The following is a 21,041-nucleotide window of genomic DNA, read 5'->3' as shown; positions in this document are numbered from 1 at the left end:
CTCAATGTGCTTTTTCTTCACATGGAAGATTAGATTATGAACTAACTGAATGGCACTCATCGAATCCAAATGCAGTGTAGGAGTCCTATCATATCAAGATCTACAACCAAATGGCCTAACCATAGGGCCTTCTTGCAAGCCTCGGGATGCAATGCACATAGCCTCAATAGTAAACAAGGCCATGCATTTCTACACCCTAGACATACAAAAGATAGCACCTCCAGTAAAGGTAAAGACGTACCTAGAGGTGGACTTCCTACTGTCTACATATCCCATATAATCTAAGCTAGTGTAACCCACAACTCATGTGTCCTAGCTACCATAGCAAATACATATATTTGCAGTGCCTTTAAGGCATCTCATGATACCCTTTATGGCATCCTAGTATCATCTGTTAGGTGTAGCCATATAACATGCCACAACTCTTGCTGCAAATACTATATGAGGATGAGTGGCTATCATGGCATATATTAAGCTATCCACTACGGATGTGTATGAAACCTTGGTCATATTGGCCCTCTCATCATCTCACTTGGGACAATCTGCCTAACTAGCCTTCATATGACAATGTAAAGGACAACTAATAGGCTTACCATTTTGCATATGGAATCACTCAAATACTCTATGTATGTACTTCTTCTAGAACAAGTAGAGAAGTCCCTTAGAGCAATTGTGTGTAATATGCATACCAAGTATGCGTGAAGCACGTCCATATCCTTCACCTCAAAGCTCTAGTTGATCTAATTCTTTAAAGCATCCAACTCAACTTGAGCAATCCTAGCAATAAGCATGTCATCAACATAAAGCACCAAGATAATAAGGCTACCATCTTAAACCTCCTTTGTGTATAGACACGGAACCATATCCTAGGATAACATCCCTATGAATGCATGAAAGCATCAAACTTGTGCTACCATTCCCTAGGTGCCTTCTTAAGCCCGTAAAGAATCATCTTTAATTTGCACACTAGGTGTTCCTTGCCTTTCTCCACAAAGCCCTTAGGCTACTGCATATAAATATCCTTATGCAGGTCCACATGTAAAAAAGTCATCCTAATATCCATCTCTTAAAGATCCAAATCCAATTGAGCAACCAAGTTAAGTCCATGTGTCGGGTAGTCATCTTGACCACATGAGAGAAGACCTCATCAAAATCAACTTCTTTTTTCTGCTTAAAACCCTTCGCAGCCAATCTAGCCTTATATACGAGCTTAGAGTGACCAAGAGGGGTGCTCTTTAACATGTATAACCACTTGCATGGGAATGCATGCTTTTCATAAGGCAAGGAAACTAAGTCCCATGTATGGTTTTATATAGTGAATCAAACTCAAATTGTATAGCCCTCTCCCAATAATGAGAATCACCTTTACACATAGCCTCCTCATAAGTAAGTGGCTTAGTAGTCTCTCACCATGACATAATCCATAGAGAGCTCATAGTGATCAGGAGGATGTAAATCTCTAAATGGAGTGTCTCAAAATTGGATGTGGGGCCTGTATGGCATGTTCTCTCTATCCAACATCATGGTCCTACACAATAGGTGGATCCTGGGCCATGACATCATCCACAACTGTGACAAGTTGTCTCATTGGGATTGGTTGTACTGTAATAGGAGCTTCTCCTAGAAGATCACCATATGTACATCAATCACTTGCTTTGGTCTCATATGCATCTTTTCCTCATGGAAAATTACATCATGGTGTAGACAACCTTACGAGCCTATGGATCCCAAAGACAAAAGCCCATCTCACCCGCATCACCATATCTAAGAAAAATGCATTTGAAAAACTTTGCATCCAACTTATTGTGCTTGTCTTTGGAAATATGATAGAAAGCCTCATATCTAACGGCTCACAAGTATGCATACAAGGAAGGTTTACCGAACCATACCTGCTTTGAAAATCTACCACCAAGAGCAATGTATGGGGATCTATTTATCAGATGCAATATAGTAGCAACCACATCAACCCAAAAGTGATGTGGTAAGCTTACATTTCTCTTTCTTGAATGGTCTTGTTCATGAGCCATGCAATACCATTCTAGGGTGGGTTGTATGGGGCAGTCAACTTACACATAATATCCATCTCATCACAAAGCTACTCAAAAGTCTTAGAGACATATTCACACCTATTATCAAACCATAGGCATTTTAGATTATACAAAGACTAGTTCTCAACCATGTTAAGAAAGCATTGAAACATAGGCAAAGCATCCAATTTTTACTTAATGGGAAAGGCCCAAATATTATGTGAATAATCATCTATGAATGTAACAAAGTACTTCCTGCCACCCAAGGAATATTAAGGCATGGAGCCACAAACATCTGGATGCACAAGTGCCAACGGCTCACACACATGCATAGAATCAAACTTCTTATGTGAGTTATGAGTTTGTCTGCCATACAAACAATGATCACATGAATCAAAACAAGAATAATCCAAGGGCGAAAGATCCTGCAAATGAGTCAATATTTTCATTCCTTTCAAAGACATGTGCCCAAGGTAACAATGCTATAAAGTTACTTATGTAAGATCATTCACATCCAAAATATAGTCAACAAACCCAAAAACAAGCAAAGGGTAGAGACTACCAACCTTGGTACCTCTAGCAAAAATAACACTGCCATGGGTGATCTTCCATGAAGAATCACCAAAGAATACATGGTACCTGTCATCATCCAACTCTCCAACTAAAATAAAGCTCTTAGTCAAAGCCAAGACATGACGTATATTATGAAGCACAAAAGGAGCACCGGTATTAAACTATAGTCTAAAGTCACCTATGCCAATAATATCCAATTCAATATCATCTCCCAATCTAACAAAGCCCATAATGGTATAGTAGCTACGAAACCAATGACAATGCAAGGTAACATGGTGAAGGGAGGAAGCCCCAAGTGGAAGCCCATGAGAGCGGAAGCAAGAGCTATGGTGGAAGAAGTAAGAGAGCAAGAGACACAAGATGTGGAAATTCCAACAGTCACAATGTGTGACCGGCATTCCCTTATTCAAATGTCACTAAAACAATAAAGAGTGAAGTGATAGTGATTGTGGGTATCCACCACCTATAGTGTATACATGTGTGGTAACTATCAGTGTTCTAATATACGAGTAGCATAGACATAGGTCATAGACATAGGCGCCTTTATCGGCAGCAACAACCTCCAACTTAAAGGCAAATGTGCCCCTAGTGAGAAGGGAACAAGAAAAAAGTGACAAATTATAAATGTACATAAAGTACAACATGATAAGAAAAGATGTCATCTTATCCAACACCCATCAACTTCCTAAGAAAGGCAAAACGCTCCATTGAGAAACTTTTAGTGAGCAGATCTATAGGATTTTGATTAGTTAAAATCTTAACAAATTCAATAGACTTATCCTCAATGACCTCTTGGATAAAGTGGTAACACATCTCAATGTGCTTTGTCTTCTCATGGAAGATCAAATGCTTGGCCAACTGAATAGAGCTCATAGAATCCGAATGCAATGTAGGAACCACATCAGTAATACCAAGGTTCGCCACTACTAGAAAGCCTCCTTACAAGCCTTAGTGATTGCAACATGCTCTACCTTTGTACTGGATAGGGCCATGCATTTCTACACCCTAGACATCCAAGAAATAACACCTCTAGCAAAGGTGAAGACATAGCCGAAGGTGGACTTCCTACCATTTGCATGTCTTGCATAATCAAAGTCAGTGCATGACTCCTATATTATGGCCACTATAACATATGCACATATCTTCATGCCTTTAAGATACCTCATGATACCCTTCACAATATTCCATTTTTTCTTACAAGGTGTAGCCATATAGCATGCCATAACTCCCACTACAAATGCTATGTCAAGATGAATGGCTATCATGGCATACATCAAACTGTCCATCGCAGATGTATGAGGGGTCTCAACCTTTTGCTCATCGATGGTGGATTATAGAAAATCAACTTGACTAACCTTCACATGAGAAGGCAAAGGAAAGCCAATAGGCTTAACATCGTGTATATGAAACCACTCAAGGACCTTCTAAATGTACTCCTTCTGCGGTGGCAAGTAAAGGAGTCCATTAGAGTGATCATATATAATGCACATCTCAAGAATATGTGAGGTGTGTCCCATGTCCTTTATCTCAATGCTCTTCTTGAGCTAACCTTTCAAGGCATCCAACTCATCATGAGAGCTCCCAACATCCATATAGAGTACCAAAATCATAAGGTTGCCATCATGAGCCTTCTTCGTGTATAAACATAGATCCATATCACTATATGAGTATATCCTTGTGAATGCATAAAAGCATCGAACTTGTGGTAATATTCCCTAGGTGCCTACTTAAGGCTATAAGGCTCTTTCTCAACTTGCACACTAGGTATTCCTTGCCTTGGTCCTTAAAGTCCTTAGGCTGCTACATATAAATCTCACTATGCAAGTCTCCATGTAAGAAAGCTGTCTTGATATCCATTTGATAGAAGTCCAGATCTACCTATGCAACAGGCCAAAACCAAGCATAGGGTAGTCATCTTGAGTATAGGAGATAAGGCTTTATCAAAGTCAACACCATGCTCTTACTTAAAACCCTTAGCAACCAATCTAGCCTTAGAGGTTGGCTTGGGACGTCTAGTGGTCCTCTTCAACTTATACATCCACTTGCATGGCAAAGCATACTTCCCACTAGGTAAAGGAACCAAATCCCACATATGATTTTTCCATAGAGAATCAAACTTTGACTACATGGCCCTCTTCTAAGAGTGACTATCACCTCTGTGCATAACCTCATCATAGGTAAAAAGATCACTAGCATCTGTTACCATAAGATAATCCATAGAGGGCACAAATTGAGCAGGCTAATGTCTATCTCTAGTAGAGCACCACAAAGTAGGCTATGGAGCCTATAACTCCTGTTTGATATTATGGTCATGGCCACTAGAGCATCAATTGCTATAGGCTATGTAGCTAGCTAGACAATACATGAGGCTCCTTGTCAAATATCACCTTGTGTACCTCAATGACCTTAGTTGTACTTAACTTATTAAGCAAGATTATTTCTTGTACTTGAGCTCGCTTTTCTCTCTTGTGCACACAATTTTATGCTCTCACTCAAGTATTCTAATATGGCATTAGAGCCATCTTTGATCAAAACAAACTTCCCTTAACTCCATCTTGGCCTAAGGCACAAGAAGATCTCATTTTTCTCACTCTATCCTCTTCTCCAGTTGTGCGGATGACCTTTCAAGCTTATGGATCTCACAGATGATAGTCCATCTCACCTATATCCCCATAACCAAGAAAGATGTGTTTCAGGGACTTAAGATCTAAATTGTTGCGCTTGTCCGTGGGAACATGGTAGAAAGCCTCACAACCAAAGACATGTTGGGGATAAAGGCGCCTCCGCCTAGCTGCCCGTGTATTACTACACTTTACTACATTGACAATACCCGCCACTACACACTACAGGTGGCGGGCGCTTGTCACAGTCACTTATTCTTTATTCTTTTAGTGGCAGTTTGAATAAAGGAAGGCTCGGCCACACATTGTGGTTGTTGGAGTTCCCACTTTGACTCTCTCTCTCTCTCTCTCTCTCTCTCTCTCTCTCTCTCTCTCTCTCTCTCTCTCTCTCTCTCTCTCTCTCTCTCTCTCTCTCTCTCTCTCTCTCTCTCTCTCTCTCTTGCTCTTGCTCTCCATCCGCCATAGCTCTCACCGCCAAGGTTCTTCGTTCTAGGTTCTACTTCCCTTTCAACAGGTATTAGAGCAAAGTCATTGGAGCTTGCCTGGCAGTCTCTTCAGCCTAGATTTGAAGAGCTTCAACTCAAGCTTCAATGGTAGCCATGGCACCTTCATTTGCAGGTATGTTTTGATCTCTCGCCTCCTCCCCGATCTTCCCGGCCTTCATTTGGCACCTTGCAGGGATGTATTGGGTGAAGTCCCCTGATCATTGCTAAGCGCTCAATAGCACTGTTGAAGACTCCCCAGCCCCTAGAAGTAGCCAGCACAAAATACGACGCATTTTTAGGGGGCTGGGCTGATCCACTTCTAGCATTTCCAGCTCCTTCCCCAGCTTCCCGGCATTGTTTGCAAGCTTCTCAATCATCTTTAGACTCTCCGACATTGGTTCTTGGCTCCCAGCGATCGATACGAGTGCTTCCACCTTCAGCCATTGTTGTATACACAGTCCCAGGACTGTCAAAAACAGGGCAACACTTGACATTTTATGTTTGATGCCTCTTGGCATTGCCCATTTGATGCCTATAAATGCTCGGTGATGCCCGGATCTTATGGGATGCTATGTCTATGCTTTGGGATTGATTTGAAATATATTTGGGCACCGATTGAGCTTCATTTGACAATGAATATGTTACTATAATATAGTGGGTTGAAGCTCATTTACTTGGTGTATGCATTGGTTCTTGGATACGGGGTGCTTACTGGCGATTTGAATGATCATACCAATGTATTTGGAGATTGTCAGATGCTTTTTTTTTTTGGTTTCGAAATGCTTTTGAGCTTGGATTAGACTCCGTCTTGGTCGTCATTCACTCGCATTTGGATTGAGTTGGCATGCTTTGGACCGGTTTATGCCTATTGTCACTGCTTGACATTTAGGCCTCTTGCATTTATGCTTTGGTCAGATATGGCTGCCACTTGGTTTGCCCATGCATGACAGCCACTTGGAGCTTCGTCTTTGGATGTATTTGAGCATTTTGAACCTATTGTGCATTACATTTGGTTGTCAATTACATGCTATTTGAATGCTTTCAGGCTTATGCTTTACGGGTCTGAGATAGCTTGGGATTTATGCTCCGGATGTACCCTACTGGGATTTGGAATGTCTAATGCTATGTACTCAATGTATTTGAGTGTTGCTTGCTCTATTTGCATCTGACTTTACTTCTAGTGGGAGCCTCTTGGCATATTTGGATGTAGGCACAGTTTTACTTACACGAGCTTGAGCTTGTGGGACAGTTACATGCATTTGCTCTCTTGAGAGCTTTATGTCTGTAGTTAGTATGTAGTGGCTGATTTGATATGCTTATTGGGGCAGGCACCTATCTCTATCACAGGTTTGCCATTTTTGTATGCATCTTGGCTGCTTATGCATTGAGCTTCTTGCTCTATTAGTTGTGCTTATGCTTGGTCTCTTCTCTTACCTCGAGACCCATTACATGCATGACTTCTAGACCTATGAGATGTATCTTGGCTGACAAGTTATTGGTTTGACAGTTCTTGGTATCTTCTTGCCCCTTAACACTCACTGTTGGATGTATCTTGCTACCTGGCAGTTGCAGTGACATATGTATCAGTGATTGCTTCACTTTGGGACAGTTCTACATACTGGTGTAATTTATTCCAGCAAGCTGAAATCTACATATTTTGAGCACTTGTATGAGGGTAATGCTTAATGTTGATGTTATCTTGGTCATATTTGGTGGGCAGGTGGTTCTCTTGGTGCTATCCACTCTTTCAGCCAGTTTTAGCAATGGTTTTAGTGCATTTTCTGCTAATTACAACAACATGCAATTTTGCATTTTTGCTTTGATTTGGGACAATATGATTGGTCATCTGAAAGACACAGCTCTCTTTAACATTGCCAAGCTGGATGGTACCAACTATGGATATTGGAAGTCCCAGATATGGCAAGTTTTGGTGCAGAAGTTGCAGATTAAACCCTTGTGTTTCAAGGGTGCTAAACCCAAGGATATGGATGCTGATGTTTGGATGTTAGTTGATGAGCTGTGCAAGTCGACCATTATCTTGTCACTCTCAGAAGAGGTCCATCATAATGTTGTTGAAGATGAGAATCAGAGTGCATGGGACTTATGGGAGAAGATTCATTATCTTTATGCGCAATAGAGTCCTGCGTCACAGCTGAAGCAGTTAATGGACCTTCACATGAAGGAGGGGACATCCCTATCATCTCATTTTAGCCAGTTTCATGCTATCATGAAGAATTTGTTGTCACAAGGTATTGAGTTCAAAGACAACTTGCACCCATTGTTTCTGCTTGGCACCTTACCTGAATCATGGGATGTCTTCCGTACTGCCATAAGCAAGAACAAGCTTGATGGGCTGAAAATCAAAGATGTTGAGAGTGCTTTATTAACTAAGGAAATCAACAGGAAAAACAATTATGCTTCCTGCTCTTCACATTCATTGACCGTTAGAGGTGGTAGACATGGCAGGCATGATAATGATCATAAGGGCAAGGACCCTCAGAAGTCCAGGTCAAAGTCACGTGGCCGCAGTAAGTCTCATGGACGGAAGGCTGATCTTACCTGCCATTATTGTGGGAAAGCAGGACATATTAGGACGCAGTGCCATAAGATGAGCGATGATAAGTGCAAGGAAAATGGAAAAGAGAAGTGCATGAAAAGTCTTTTAAGCACAATATTATACCTACAAAGTCCAGTGTGAAGATAGAAGAGGTTAACATCATGCAGCCCACTGGTTCAGATGAGGATTACATACTTGCAGCTTCTTCATGCGATGCCTTATAGGCTTCTGAGACACATTCTATGTATGTGCCATGTTGGCTTTTGGATTTGGGTGCGTCATTTCATGTGACAACCTGTAGAGATTGGTTTCATACCTATCGTACCATCTGTGGTTCTATGCGTATTGGTGATGATAGGTCTCTTGACATTATGGACATTGGAGATGTTAGGATGCAGTCTCCTTCTAGCTGTTCTTTTGTTTTGCATGATGTATGCCATGTACCTGTGTTGACTCACAGCCTTATGTCAGTTGGACAATTTGATGATGCAGGATATTTTGTGTCTTTTGGAGACTCTGCATGGAAGATTACTCATGGCAGGCTTGTGCTTGCAAGAGGTGCCAAGTTTGGCAGCCTCTATCCCTTACTTGTATCTAGAGCTACCTTGAATCATGTTTTGTTTGTGGGTTCTATCCCCCATGTATCCCTTTGGCATGCTCATTTGGGGCATATGTCCCTTAAAGGAATGAAAATGCTCCGTGCTTTGCAGTATCTTCCACCTTTTCACTCTTCGCATTTTGATTCTTGTGATCATTGTTTGTATGGTAGGCAGACCAAGAATACACATAAAAATTTTGGTAAGAAACGCATGGGTAAGCACTTGGCTCTTATGCACTCAGATGTATGTGGGCCCATGCCTTGTCAGTCACTAGGTGGGGCAAAGTATTTTGTTACTTTCATAAATGATTACTCACGTAAGGTTTGGGCTTATCCCATAAAGAGAAAATCCGATGTCTTAGACACATTTCAATGTTGGCTTGCATTAGCAGAGAACCAGTCTGGGAATAGGCTGAAATGCCTAAGGTGAGATAATGGGGATGAGTAGTATCACGTGCTTTTGAGTAGTTTTGTGATGAATGGGGTATTAAGCGTAAGTTGACCACCCCTTACACCCCTCCCCGTAATGGTATGGCTAAACACATGAATAGGACCATTCAGGAACGGGTCTGTAGCATGCTTAGCCAGGCTGGATTACCGTAACACTTTTGGGTTGAGGTAGTTACTCTTGTACTGCATCTCATTAACAGGTCACCTAGCAGTGGCATTGACTTTCAGGTTGCAGAGGAGGTATGGGCAGGCAAGCCCCCCTCTTATGATCATTTGCGTGTCTTTGGATGTGAGACATCCTGCCATGTGCCCAAGGACAAATGCAATAAGCTGGATCCTAAAAGTGTCAAATGCATTTGCATTGGCTATGGAGATGCAGGAGAGATGGGTTACCGTCTATGGGATCCATAAGCGCGGAAAGTGATCCTCAGCCATGATGTCATCTTTCATGAGGACAAAATGCATATGCAACCTGAGAAAGTGGTTGAGGTATGCAGAGTTATCTTTCAGAAGGAGGCACCTGCTCCCGTACAACCTGCTCCACGGCCAGCTAGACAGCATGCAACATCACCTAATGCTCATGGCCTAGATGTTAGACATGATGATGTTAGACAAGATGTTGGTCAGGCAGCAGAGCCTGGGTTGAGGCGTTCTACTAGAGATAGATACCTCCTGACCATTTTTCGCCCTCTATGGATTATGTACTGGTTACAAATGCAAGAGAGCCTCTCACTTATGATGAGGCTATGCATAGGGGTGATTGTCACTCTTGGGAGAGGGCTATGTAGTCTGAGCTTGACTCATTGCATACGAATCAGACTTGGGATTTGGTTTCCTTGCCTCAAGGTAAGAAGGCTTTGCCATGCAAGTGGGTGTACAAGCTGAAAAGGACCCCTAGACACCCTAAGCCGGCATCCAAGGCTCGATTGGTTGCTAAGGGCTTTAAGTAGGAGCATGGTGGTGACTTTGATGAAGTCTTTTCTCTTGTGGTCAAGATGACCACCCTACGCTTAGTCTTGGATTTGGTTGCACAGCTTGACTTGGACTTGTACTAGATGGATGTCAAGATGGCTTTTTTACATGGGGACTTGCATGATGAGATTTACATGGAGCAGCCTAAGGGCTTTGTAAACCCTGGCAGGGAACACTTAGTGTGCAAGCTAAAGAAGAGTCTATATGGCTTGAAGTAGGAACCTAGGGAATGGTACCATAAGTTTGATGCATTCATGTAGTCACAGGGCTATAGCCGCAGTGCTATGGATTCGTGCTTGTACACGAAGAAAGTCCGTGACGGTTCTTTACTGATTTTGGTACTCTATGTGGATGACATGCTTTTAGCAGGAAAAGCTCATGAGGAGCTAGATGCTCTTAAGGCTTAGCTCAAGAAGAGCTTTGAGATGAAAGATCTGGGACATGCCTCTCATATACTTGGTATGCGCACTACGCACGACAGATCTCAGGGACTACTCTATCTGTCACAGAGGGAGTACATTCATAAAGTCCTTGAGTGCTTCCGTATGCATGATGTTAAGCCTATTGGATGTCCATTACCTTCTCATGTAAAGGTTTCACAGGCCAATTGTCCGTAGACAAATGATCAAAGGGCTGAGATGGCCAAGATTCCCTATGCATTAGCCGTGGGCAGTCTTATGTATGCAATGATAGTCACCCGTCCAAATATTGCTTTTGCAGTTGGGGTTGTGGCACGTTATGTGGCTACACCTGGCAAGAAACATTGGGATGTCGTGAAGGGTATCATGAGTTACCTGAAGGGCACAACAGATATGTGAATTTGCTATGGCAACCAGGATACAAGAGTCGTGGGGTACACTGACTCTGATTATGCAGGACATGCAAATAGTAGGAAGTCCACTTCTGGCTATGTGTTCACTTATGTTGGAGGGGCTATCTCTTGAATGTCCAGGGCGCAAAAGTGTACGAATCTTTCTACTATAGAGGCCGAGTATATTGCAGCCACAGAGGTGTGCAAGGAGGCTATCTGGTTAGACCGTTTGATTACAGACCTTAGTATGACAGATGCTATGCCTACACTACATTTGGATTCTATGAGTGCCATTCAATTGGCCAAGAATCTGGTCTTCCATGAGAAGATGAAACATATTGAAGTGAGGTATCACTTCATTTGTGAGGTCATTGAGGATAGGTCTATTGATCTTGTCAACATTCCGACTGAGCAGAATCCTGCAGACTTGCTCACGAAGAGCCTCACTACAGAGCGCTTTGCCTTCCTCAGGAGATTGATGGGCGTTGGATGAGATGACATCTTTTTCCTCATCCTATTGTACATGTGTACATGTTGTACTGTCTTTTTTTTCTTTTCTCTCTCTTTGGGGCAGTTTTGCCTTTAAGTGGGAGGTTGTTGGGGGTAAATGCGCCTTCGCCTAGCCACTCGTGTATAACTACACTTTACTACACTAACAGTACCCGCCACTGGACACTATAGGTGGCGGGCGCCCATCACAGTCACTTATTCTTTATTCTTTTAGTGATATTTTGAATAAAGGAAGGCCCAGGCACACATTGTGGTTGTTGGAGTTCCCACATTGAGTCTCTCTCTCTCTCTCTCTCTCTCTCTCTCTCCTTCTCTTGCTCTCCATCCGCCATAGCTCTCACCGCCAAGCTTCTTCCTCATGGGTTCTACTTCCCTTTCAAGACACACAAATGAACATCTAATAGAGGTTTTCCAAACCATACCTCCTCTACAAACTGATAGTTGAGAGTAGTACATGGGGATTGATTAATAAAATGTATGGCAACAATAACTGCATTAGCCCATAAGTGTTGCGGTAAGCCTGCCTGGCTAAGCACACTACGAACTTACTCCTGGATTGTTCTATTCATGCACATAGCCATACCATTTTGGGGTGGGATGTATGGGGTAGTCAACTAATGCTTAATACCCTTCTCATCATAAAATTGCTCAAAGGATTTAGATACATACTCACCCCCATTATTGAATCGATGGAATTTTAGTCTATACCCAAACTGGCTCTCAATAAAAGCAAGCCAACACTAAAATGTAGCCAAGACTTTTGATTTTTTCTTGATGGGGTATGCCCAAACCTTATGCAAGTAATCATCAATGAAAGTAAGGAAATACTTCACGCCACCTAAAGACTTGCAAGGCATAGGTCCACAAACATCAAAATGAACAAGAGCTAGAGGCTCACCCATTTGACTTCTTATCCAAATTACGAGTCTACCTATCATAATGACAATGATCATAGGAATCAAAACACTTATAGTCGGGGGGGGGGGGGGGGGGGGTGGAATACTACAAATGAGTAAGCATTTTCATTTCCTTTAATAACATGTGCCCAAGGCAACAATGCCATAAGATAAATGTGGTACTACGACCACTACCAAAACATGATTGAGAGACCCAGATACAAGTAAGGGATAAAGAGTGCTAGACTTGGTACCTCATGCCAAGGCCCAAGATTCCCATGGGTTAGCTTCCATGAGGAGTCGCCAAAAGATACAACATAACCTACATCATCCAACTGTCTAGCCAAAAGTAAGCTTTTGGTCAAAGCCAAAATATGGTGTATATCATGCAAAGTAGACACACAGCCTAAAGGAAACTGCAACTGGACATCTCCAATACCAACAATATCCAATGCTAATATGACAAATCTTGTCATGCTATAATAGGAGTGGAACCACTCTCGATGAGGGGTGACATAAAATGAAGCCTTGGAATCAAGAAGCCAACACTGAACATAGGTAGATGAGGCATCAGTCAACTGCAAAACATTAAGAGAAGAAGCTACAAGTATATAGTTATCATTAGAATCAATCTACAACACTAATCTCTTTGATCTTGATGCTTGACTTGTTAGGGACAATGCTACAATCATCATTCTTTTCTTGCACTTTATCATTTCCCTTTTCCTTGTACTTGTCATCGTATATATTATGACACTATGGCCAAATATATCCTTTCCCTTTTCCTTGTACTTGTCGTCGTATATATTATGACACTATGGCCAAATATAACCTTAGTTCCCACAATATGACAAGTCAATGTGGAACATCTGAGAGATAGGGCTTTGCTTATCATAGACATTGTGAATCTTATCCCATAACTCCCATGCAGTCTGCCCATCAAAGATAATATTATAGTAGACTTGCTTAGAGAGTGAGAAAATGATTGTAGATTTACATAACTCATCCAATTCAGTCCAATCCTCTACATATCAAAGCATTTGGGCTTTACACCCTCATGTCTCAAAATGGATTAATTTTCAACTTCTATACTAGAACCTGCTAGATTTGTGCCTTCTAGTAGCTGTAACTAGTTCAATTCAACTTCTTAATGTTAAAGATAGAACTACCATTTGACTGACTAGCCATAATGCAATAAGTGAAAGCACAATCCAAGACAAACAAGCTATTGTATATGACATCAAAATAACCCAAATCACATCAACAATCAAGGGCTAAGCAAGAGAAACTTCCAGGAAAGTAAGCTATCCACTAACTGTAATCAAGTAACTATCAAATCCAAGTAATTGCCCTAAGATAGAATGCATAAAACTAAAAAGACAAGCCACAATAATAAACTATAGCAATATGCTAACAACTAAGTATGACCAAACAAGAAAGAAAGGCCATGAACAACTGGCACTAAAGGCTATCACAATTGCAGTGTGTCATTAACCATACATGCGGTAGGCCTATATATCATGCACATAGGAGATCTCAAGGTAAAGAGAGGAGAGCTGCCAAATACATAACCCACTGAGAAAAGCTCAACACATAACCCAAAAGCATATCAATATCACTGACAATACACTGACAAACATAAGTGCCATATCCAAAGTAAGTGATCAAATCAACACACTATAGGGTAATTGCATCCAATACATATCAAGAGAGCATGTACATGAAGGAAGTGTCCCACGGTCTTAGTAAAAGTAAGATCAAGCTCAATTATAGAAATCCAAAGCTTGATGTAACATCCAAAGCAGCACAAGTAACTCCCATTGGAACAAAATCGAATGCCAAATAAGCAACACAAGCTCAAAATATCAAGTACATAACATCCAAACATCCAAGATACATGAAGCATAAGCTGGGAGTATAAAACCCAAAAGAGTCTTCAAATCCTTAGTTGCATATTCAAGTCGAAGCTCAAAAGCTCAATAGCATATTCAAGTGTGTAGACCAATGTTGAGCATCAATACATTGATATGAAGCACCTGAATGACATCCAAGAGCAATATGCATTTAGTTTTCCTTGATAAAAGCTTGCCTTCCATGGTATTATAGCATTGAAATCTTTGCTAAAACTAAGACAATGCAAGCTCAAATCCAACCATTAGCACCTCGAAACATTTTACAAACATCCCAACACCAATGCATATGCATACAAGCATCAATAGAGATTAGAGTGAGTTCCAATGATTGACAAAACCTTGTTTAGGACTTGTATTACAACATGACTGCTATATATTACAACAAGTAATGGAGGTTGGGAGCTCCAAGACTTAAGTGGCCAATACCGGGGAAGTATCCAAGAGGTTGACCAAGTGCTAAGGTGTGTCAAATACCACACAAGAGATAGGAGATGCACCAGATTGATAAGGAAAGGGGGCTAGATAGCTAGGTGCAAATCACATTAATTGTGCTAGCCCTATTGCTAGTATTTTTGGTTTATTTGAGGGATCAAACACTGATGAAGAAGGTCTAATGTAGCCCTACAGCATGCCTTAGGAGGTAGGAATTATCTAGGAAGGAGAGAAGATCAAATGTATACTATTGAAGGTGAAGCCATGGCTACCATTGTTAAAGAGTTGAAGCTTTTTGAATTTGGGCTGAAGTAAACTAAAGAAGAAGCTCCTTGATCTTAGCTTTGATACCAGTTAAAGGGAGGAAGCCCGAGTGGAAGCCTACGAGTGGAAGAAAGAGAGCAAGAGACACATGATGTGGGAACTCCAATAGTCACAACGTGTGACCGGCCTTCCCTTATTCAAATGCCACTAATAGAATAAAGAATGAAGTGAGACTGATGGGTGCCTGCCACCTACATTGTATATGTGTGCAGATAATATCACTATAGTAATACATGGGCGGTGGCATAGGCATAGGCACCTTTACCCCCAATACATGGAAGGAAGTCCCCCGAATCAATATGCTAACATTGAGGGTAAAAAGACATAGCGTTGGTCAACTGAGTAGCATCAAGTGATGAAGTAACAATAATGTAATCATCAGAGCTGTACTCCAAGGCATTTATCTCCTTTATCTTCACACTAAGTGGGTACAATCTTAGTGGACTTTGCATTTTCCTACACTTTTCCCTTGCCATTTTCATTGTGCATTTTATAGCACTATAGCCTAATGTGACCCTACTACTCGCAATATAGCCTAATGTGCATTTTATAGCACTATAGCCTAATGTGACCCTACTACTCGCAATAATGACATGTCAGAGAGAACTTACAATACTGGAACTTACTATGGGATTGTCCATGACATGGAGACTTGCATGTATTGGGTTGTGAGTCTCTACCGTGGTTATTATTACCATTTCCACCATTTCTATCTCTAACTATAAGTGCATGAGAAGTGCAAGCTACATCAGTATGAAATGTTGCACATGACTTTGGTAGTGTGATAAGCAAGAACAATGACTTTATGTTATCCTTAAACTTGATGTCCTATGAGATAAGTTGGCTAAAAATAGAGTGGAACTCATTCAAATGAATAGATGTAGGAGTGCCCTCCTTCACGATTGAGATGCATGACTTTGCTTGTCATAAATATCACATATCTTCTTCCTTAAATCATATGCATCATTAGTACTAGAGATAACATTAAAATATACCTACTTAGACAAAGAGAACATGATAGTAGACTTGCCTAACTCATCCAATTCATCTCAATAATCTCTATCCCAATTTTCTAGCTTTATATCCTTGGTTTTTAATGGTCTAGTATGCTTCTTTTGCACCAATACCTACCATATTTGCATTTTCCAATATTGGAAGTTATTACCATTCAACTTTTCAATGTTGAAAATGACACTATCGTTTGATGCATTGAAAGTACCTACCATTCTGTCCACAAATGACTACAAAATACAAGAGTAGGGACTACTGTAATTATAGCAAAACAGCCACAAAACAGAGCCAAAAGGGAGAGTAAGAGGTGGGGAACAAAAGAGTATATAGCTATCCACAAATAGTAGGCAGTAGAGTGCTCAAACAAGGCAGTTGTGCTCAAATAAATTGTTCATAAATAGTATTCAACATTGCTATCTATAAAACTATAGTAACTGACCATACGTCAATAGGCAAATGACTAACAGAGTAAGCTCCCACTGCTAGGAATATCCAAGAAGCAACCAAGCTATATAGAAGGCAACTAGAAGTGTAGTAACAAAATACCAAGAATGGTCAAAGCATACAGAGTGACAAATAAATGGATGCATACTGCCAATGCATGTCAAGCATCCACCATTAACAACCCATTGACAATGATTGGTATAGGGTATCTAAATTCTCAAAATCAAATCAACCCATAAGAGTAAGTATCTAAAAGAATAGTGTATGTGTAGATCAACAGAGCATGTACATAAGCAAGAGACTCCCAGTATCTCTAAAGAACCAAGCTCTACAAAGAAAGTACAAGTTTCTCCATTAGAAGTAAATCCAAGATGTCCAAGAGCCAAGCAAAGCTTAATATATAATGCTAATAACATTTGGGCAACCAAGATACATTATAGGTACATTTGAGAGTATGTACATTTAGCAGTGAAGAATCACAAAAGCAAATGTCTAAAGCCCAAATACATCCAACGGAGCTCAAATATAAAGCTCAAAGTGCATCATAAGCATATTTGGGCACATACATTAATGCCAAGCATCCATGCAAGCATGTAGAAACCCTGAAGTGCTTGTAAGCATTCAAAGCATAAAGCTTCACTGTTATATGCTTATTATCCAAACTATTATTATAGCAATAAACCCTACTAAAATTGAGCTAAATGAGCTCTATTCAATCTGAATAGCATCTCAAAGTATGCTATAACATCTTGGCATCAAAATAGCATCCTTAAAGTACTAATAAGCATTATGGAGCTCAATGGGTGCTATCCCACAGGGTATATAGCAAACTACTTCAAAATAGTGAGGCAGTGGCTGAGATCTTCGTCCTCAAATGGTGCTCAAGCTGAAGCAAATGAAGCCCAAAATAATATCAAATAGGTATAGTAACTCCCAAGAGCCAATGGCAGAGGACAACACCAATATCAAGTTAGGGATAAAGGGTTGCCTAGCATGCAAAAATTACATTAATTAGTTGGGGGCTATGGCAACAACTATATAGCATAACGGGGCTTTCAACCAATGCCCAAACAACCTCCCTGAAGTCCTAGAGCAAGCCTTGATAGCCCTAGAGCAAGTTGAGACTCAATACATATCGTAGATGAATGAATCAATATGTACCTTGGATGAATTAATCAATATGTACATTGGAGCAACAGCTATGGAGGTTCAAGCAAGAAGAGAGAGACTAGTGTATGGGAACTCCCACAATCACAATGTGTGGCCTACCTTCCCTTATTCTATTGCCACTAAAAGAATAAAGAATAAAGTGACAATGATGGGTGCTCGCCACTTGCAGTGTACATGTGTGCGGGTACTGTATATAGGTAAATGTAGGTAGCTAGGCATAGGTGGCCTTCAACCCCCAATACTAGGAGTGGATCTATTATGATTGCAAAGAGAAGAGGAGCGAGTGGGCACCCTTGACATTCCAACCTCCTCAATTCAAAGGAGAAGGATGTAAGCCCATTCACATTGACTACAACAGTCTCGTTTGTGAAGAGGCCTGCAATCATTTTGCAAAAGAGACCCCCTAGGCTTAGAAAATCTAGGGTAGCAATGATGAAGTCCCATATGATTTGATCATAGGCCTTGTCCATATCCATATTGATAAGCACAAACCTCCCCTCATTTTGTAGAGCCCAATTAACTATGAAGGCTAAATTCAAAATCACATCATGGATGCATTTTCCATGCAAAAATCCATGCTAGTTTTTATGGATGATCTTTGGGAGAATATACTTGATTCAAAGAGCTGTTGCTTTTGCAACTATTTTGTAGCAAACATGTAGCATGGTCAAAGGGCTCCATTGGTTAATCAATGCCGTATCAATTGACTTAGGAATCAACTTGGTGAGGCCATGGTTGATAAATGTTGGCAAAGTGCCCGTTTGCCTAAAGAAATTGGTAAAGTCACAAATGTCTATGCTATAGCAGCCCCACATGTTTATGTAGAATTCAACTAGTAGGCCGTTAGGGCTAGGGGACTTGCGTGATTTCATCTTTTGAGTGATGAAGGACAACTCCTCCTCGACGAAGGGTCGGGCTAGCAACGTTGCAACATCAAGAGCTACCCTCTTCACACAGAGGGTTAGAAGTCTATTCAAGCCTTCGTCATATCCAGCTAGGTTCAGGGGTTCCTAGCCCACAATCACTAAGAGGTGTTTCGCAAAGGCTTTAGAAATAGAGAAATTGTCCTGATGAACCCTTCCTTTGTCGTCCTAAATATCGACTATAGTCTCTCTCTTCTTTTTGACTTGCAAAGTTTGAAAAAAGGATGCATGATTATATTCTTCTTCCACATCAAACTTAGCTTTCAGTTGCACCTTAAATCCTTGAATCTTATATCTTTCCCTATCCTTAATTAATTCTCAACATCTTGGATTGCCCAAACTAGAATTGGGTCATCAGGCTTGTTAGCAGAGTAACACTAAGAAGAGCAGCACGACGATATGTAGGAGAGTCTAGGCCATGCTCCTTGGAGAAGTTAACTATACTCGATGTCATGGGTGTTCCTAGTTCATTTTAAAAACCCTCTTATTAAACCCTGTGACCATACTCTTCACCCTCTTATTAAACGCTCCGACCATACCCTTCACCCTATTTCTTGCAACACTGCGTTTTAACCTAGCACTTGAGTATATAAACCGAATCAAAACTCATGGTCTATTCTCTTGCTGCTGCGTCTAAGCTTCCATAGCCGTCTGCCTTCAAACTCCCCTCAGCAAGCGGTCGGCTTCCGGAGCCGGTGTCTGTCTCGGGGGAACGCAAGACCACACACAGGTAGTCTTTTTTTTCCTGATTGTCCTTCTCTCTGTTTCTGTCGCTAGCCAGGGCTGTCCCTCAGAGCAGGAGATGAGGCCATGTTATCAGATCATTACGTCCTACGTCGAGGACGTTAGACGACCGCACACACAGCAAATCCCACAGGTTTTCACAACTGTGGAGCTACACAAACCGGTCAGGGATCAACATGCCCTACATACAGGAGATTAAATGAGCTTGCGCACACGATAAATGCGAAGAAAGTATTATGTCCTGCATAGAGGAGACTAACAGAGCTCGCATGCCGTATGAATTTAAAGAATTTCACGAAAGTGGAGCGGCATCTGCTTATACAGGAATATTATGTTCCAACGCAGAGGACATGAATGAGCTCCCATGAAGCAAAAATTCACAGAAGTTCACGGGCGTGAAGCAAAAATGCACAGAAGTTCACCAGCATAGAACCACAAGCGCTGATCCAGGTTTATGGTGTCCTGCATAAAGGACATATTTGAGATTGCCCACAGGAATTACAAATAATTTCATCAGCGAAGACCTGTGTTGACCGTCCTGGACGGGAAAGCTAAGAATTGGACTGCATTTCTAATTTTGCCCTGTGCTTTTGCAGAGAAACCATGGCAATGACTATACCCCCTATGAAGCCTGGAAAAGCTGGCGTTGAGGAGGTGCAGGAAACTATTCACCGAATCCGAATCACTCTCTCTTCCAAGAACGTTAAGAACCTAGAAAAAGGTTAGATGTTTTTATTCCCTTGTGAATATAAGTTATCAAGCAGATGCTATGTGTTTGTCAAAGTAATAAACTTTGTTGTGTTTGTCATTGAATACTGGTTTGTAAACATTCAATGATGGGGTTAGTAGTGCATGGAAGGCTTTTCTGAATGGGATTATCTGGTTGCATTTTAGTGTGTGCTGACTTGGTGCGAGGAGCAAAGGATAAGAGGCTGAAAGTCAAAGGTCCTGTAAGGATGCCAACTAAGGTCTTGCACATTACTACCCGCAAGTCTCCATGTGGTGAAGGTAAGCATTCCTTTGTTCATGGGCGGATCATGCTTCTGTATCCAATTGCAGTTAATCATGCAGCATTAGTGTTTGTATTTGACAAGCTTATGCTTTACAGATGTTTCTTAAGTTACTTCCCCTTTTATTGAACAAACATGGGACTGGTGGTCATCTTTACTATTTAGTTTGTGCTGACTATCAGTATTATGGATCAAACTGTGGTCGTCATGATTCAGATTACTCAAGTCTGCTATTCATGTGGTTTATATTTCCTTGCAGGTACAAACACATGGGACAGGTTTGAACTGCGTGTCCATAAGCGAGTGATTGATCTGCATAGTTCTTCTGAGGTGGTGAAGCAAATCACTTCTATCACAATAGAGCCAGGTGTTGAAGTAGAGGTTACCATTGCAGATGTTTAGTATTTTGTTTGCATGGGTATTGAGGCTTTTTCTCTGAACTGGATGTTGGGACTGGCACCAACAGTTGAGATGCAATGAAAGTTTTTGTTGAACTCTCTTTTTTTGCAGTGATTTATATTATTTGCTGTCTCTTGTCTCACTTCACTTTGGACGCAACTCTCGAATGTG

General features: G+C 41.1%; 1 protein-coding gene across 1 annotated transcript; it reads left to right on the top strand.

Annotated features, from left to right (window-relative positions):
- Positions 1 to 19,286: 19,286 nt before the first annotated feature.
- LOC148012776 (small ribosomal subunit protein uS10z/uS10x) lies at positions 19,287 to 20,969 on the top strand. Its single transcript, XM_087669312.1, has 4 exons — positions 19,287 to 19,447; positions 20,058 to 20,182; positions 20,356 to 20,469; positions 20,731 to 20,969. Exons 2-4 carry the CDS (start codon positions 20,065 to 20,067, stop codon positions 20,871 to 20,873), a joined length of 375 nt encoding a protein of 124 aa, XP_087525438.1. The 5' UTR covers positions 19,287 to 19,447; positions 20,058 to 20,064; the 3' UTR covers positions 20,874 to 20,969.
- The last annotated feature ends 72 nt before the right edge of the window (positions 20,970 to 21,041 follow it).

The sequence above is a fragment of the Lygodium microphyllum genome, chromosome 27 (genome assembly GCF_053477565.2).
Source record: "Lygodium microphyllum isolate KBCC chromosome 27, Lygodium_microphyllum_v1.1.10, whole genome shotgun sequence".
NCBI lineage: Eukaryota > Viridiplantae > Streptophyta > Polypodiopsida > Schizaeales > Lygodiaceae > Lygodium > Lygodium microphyllum.
Note: the sequence above shows the minus strand (reverse complement) of the source record. Positions and strands in the feature narration are given on the sequence as shown.

Excerpts from the sequence above, each read along its gene's own strand:
- LOC148012776 (XM_087669312.1), top strand. The coding sequence starts at position 20,065 with ATGGCAATGACTATACCCCCTATGAAGCCTGGAAAAGCTGGCGTTGAG. Across the intron at positions 20,183-20,355 it reads CGTTAAGAACCTAGAAAAAG|TGTGTGCTGACTTGGTGCGA; the intron begins GTTAGATGTTTT and ends GTTGCATTTTAG. Across the intron at positions 20,470-20,730 it reads CAAGTCTCCATGTGGTGAAG|GTACAAACACATGGGACAGG; the intron begins GTAAGCATTCCT and ends ATTTCCTTGCAG.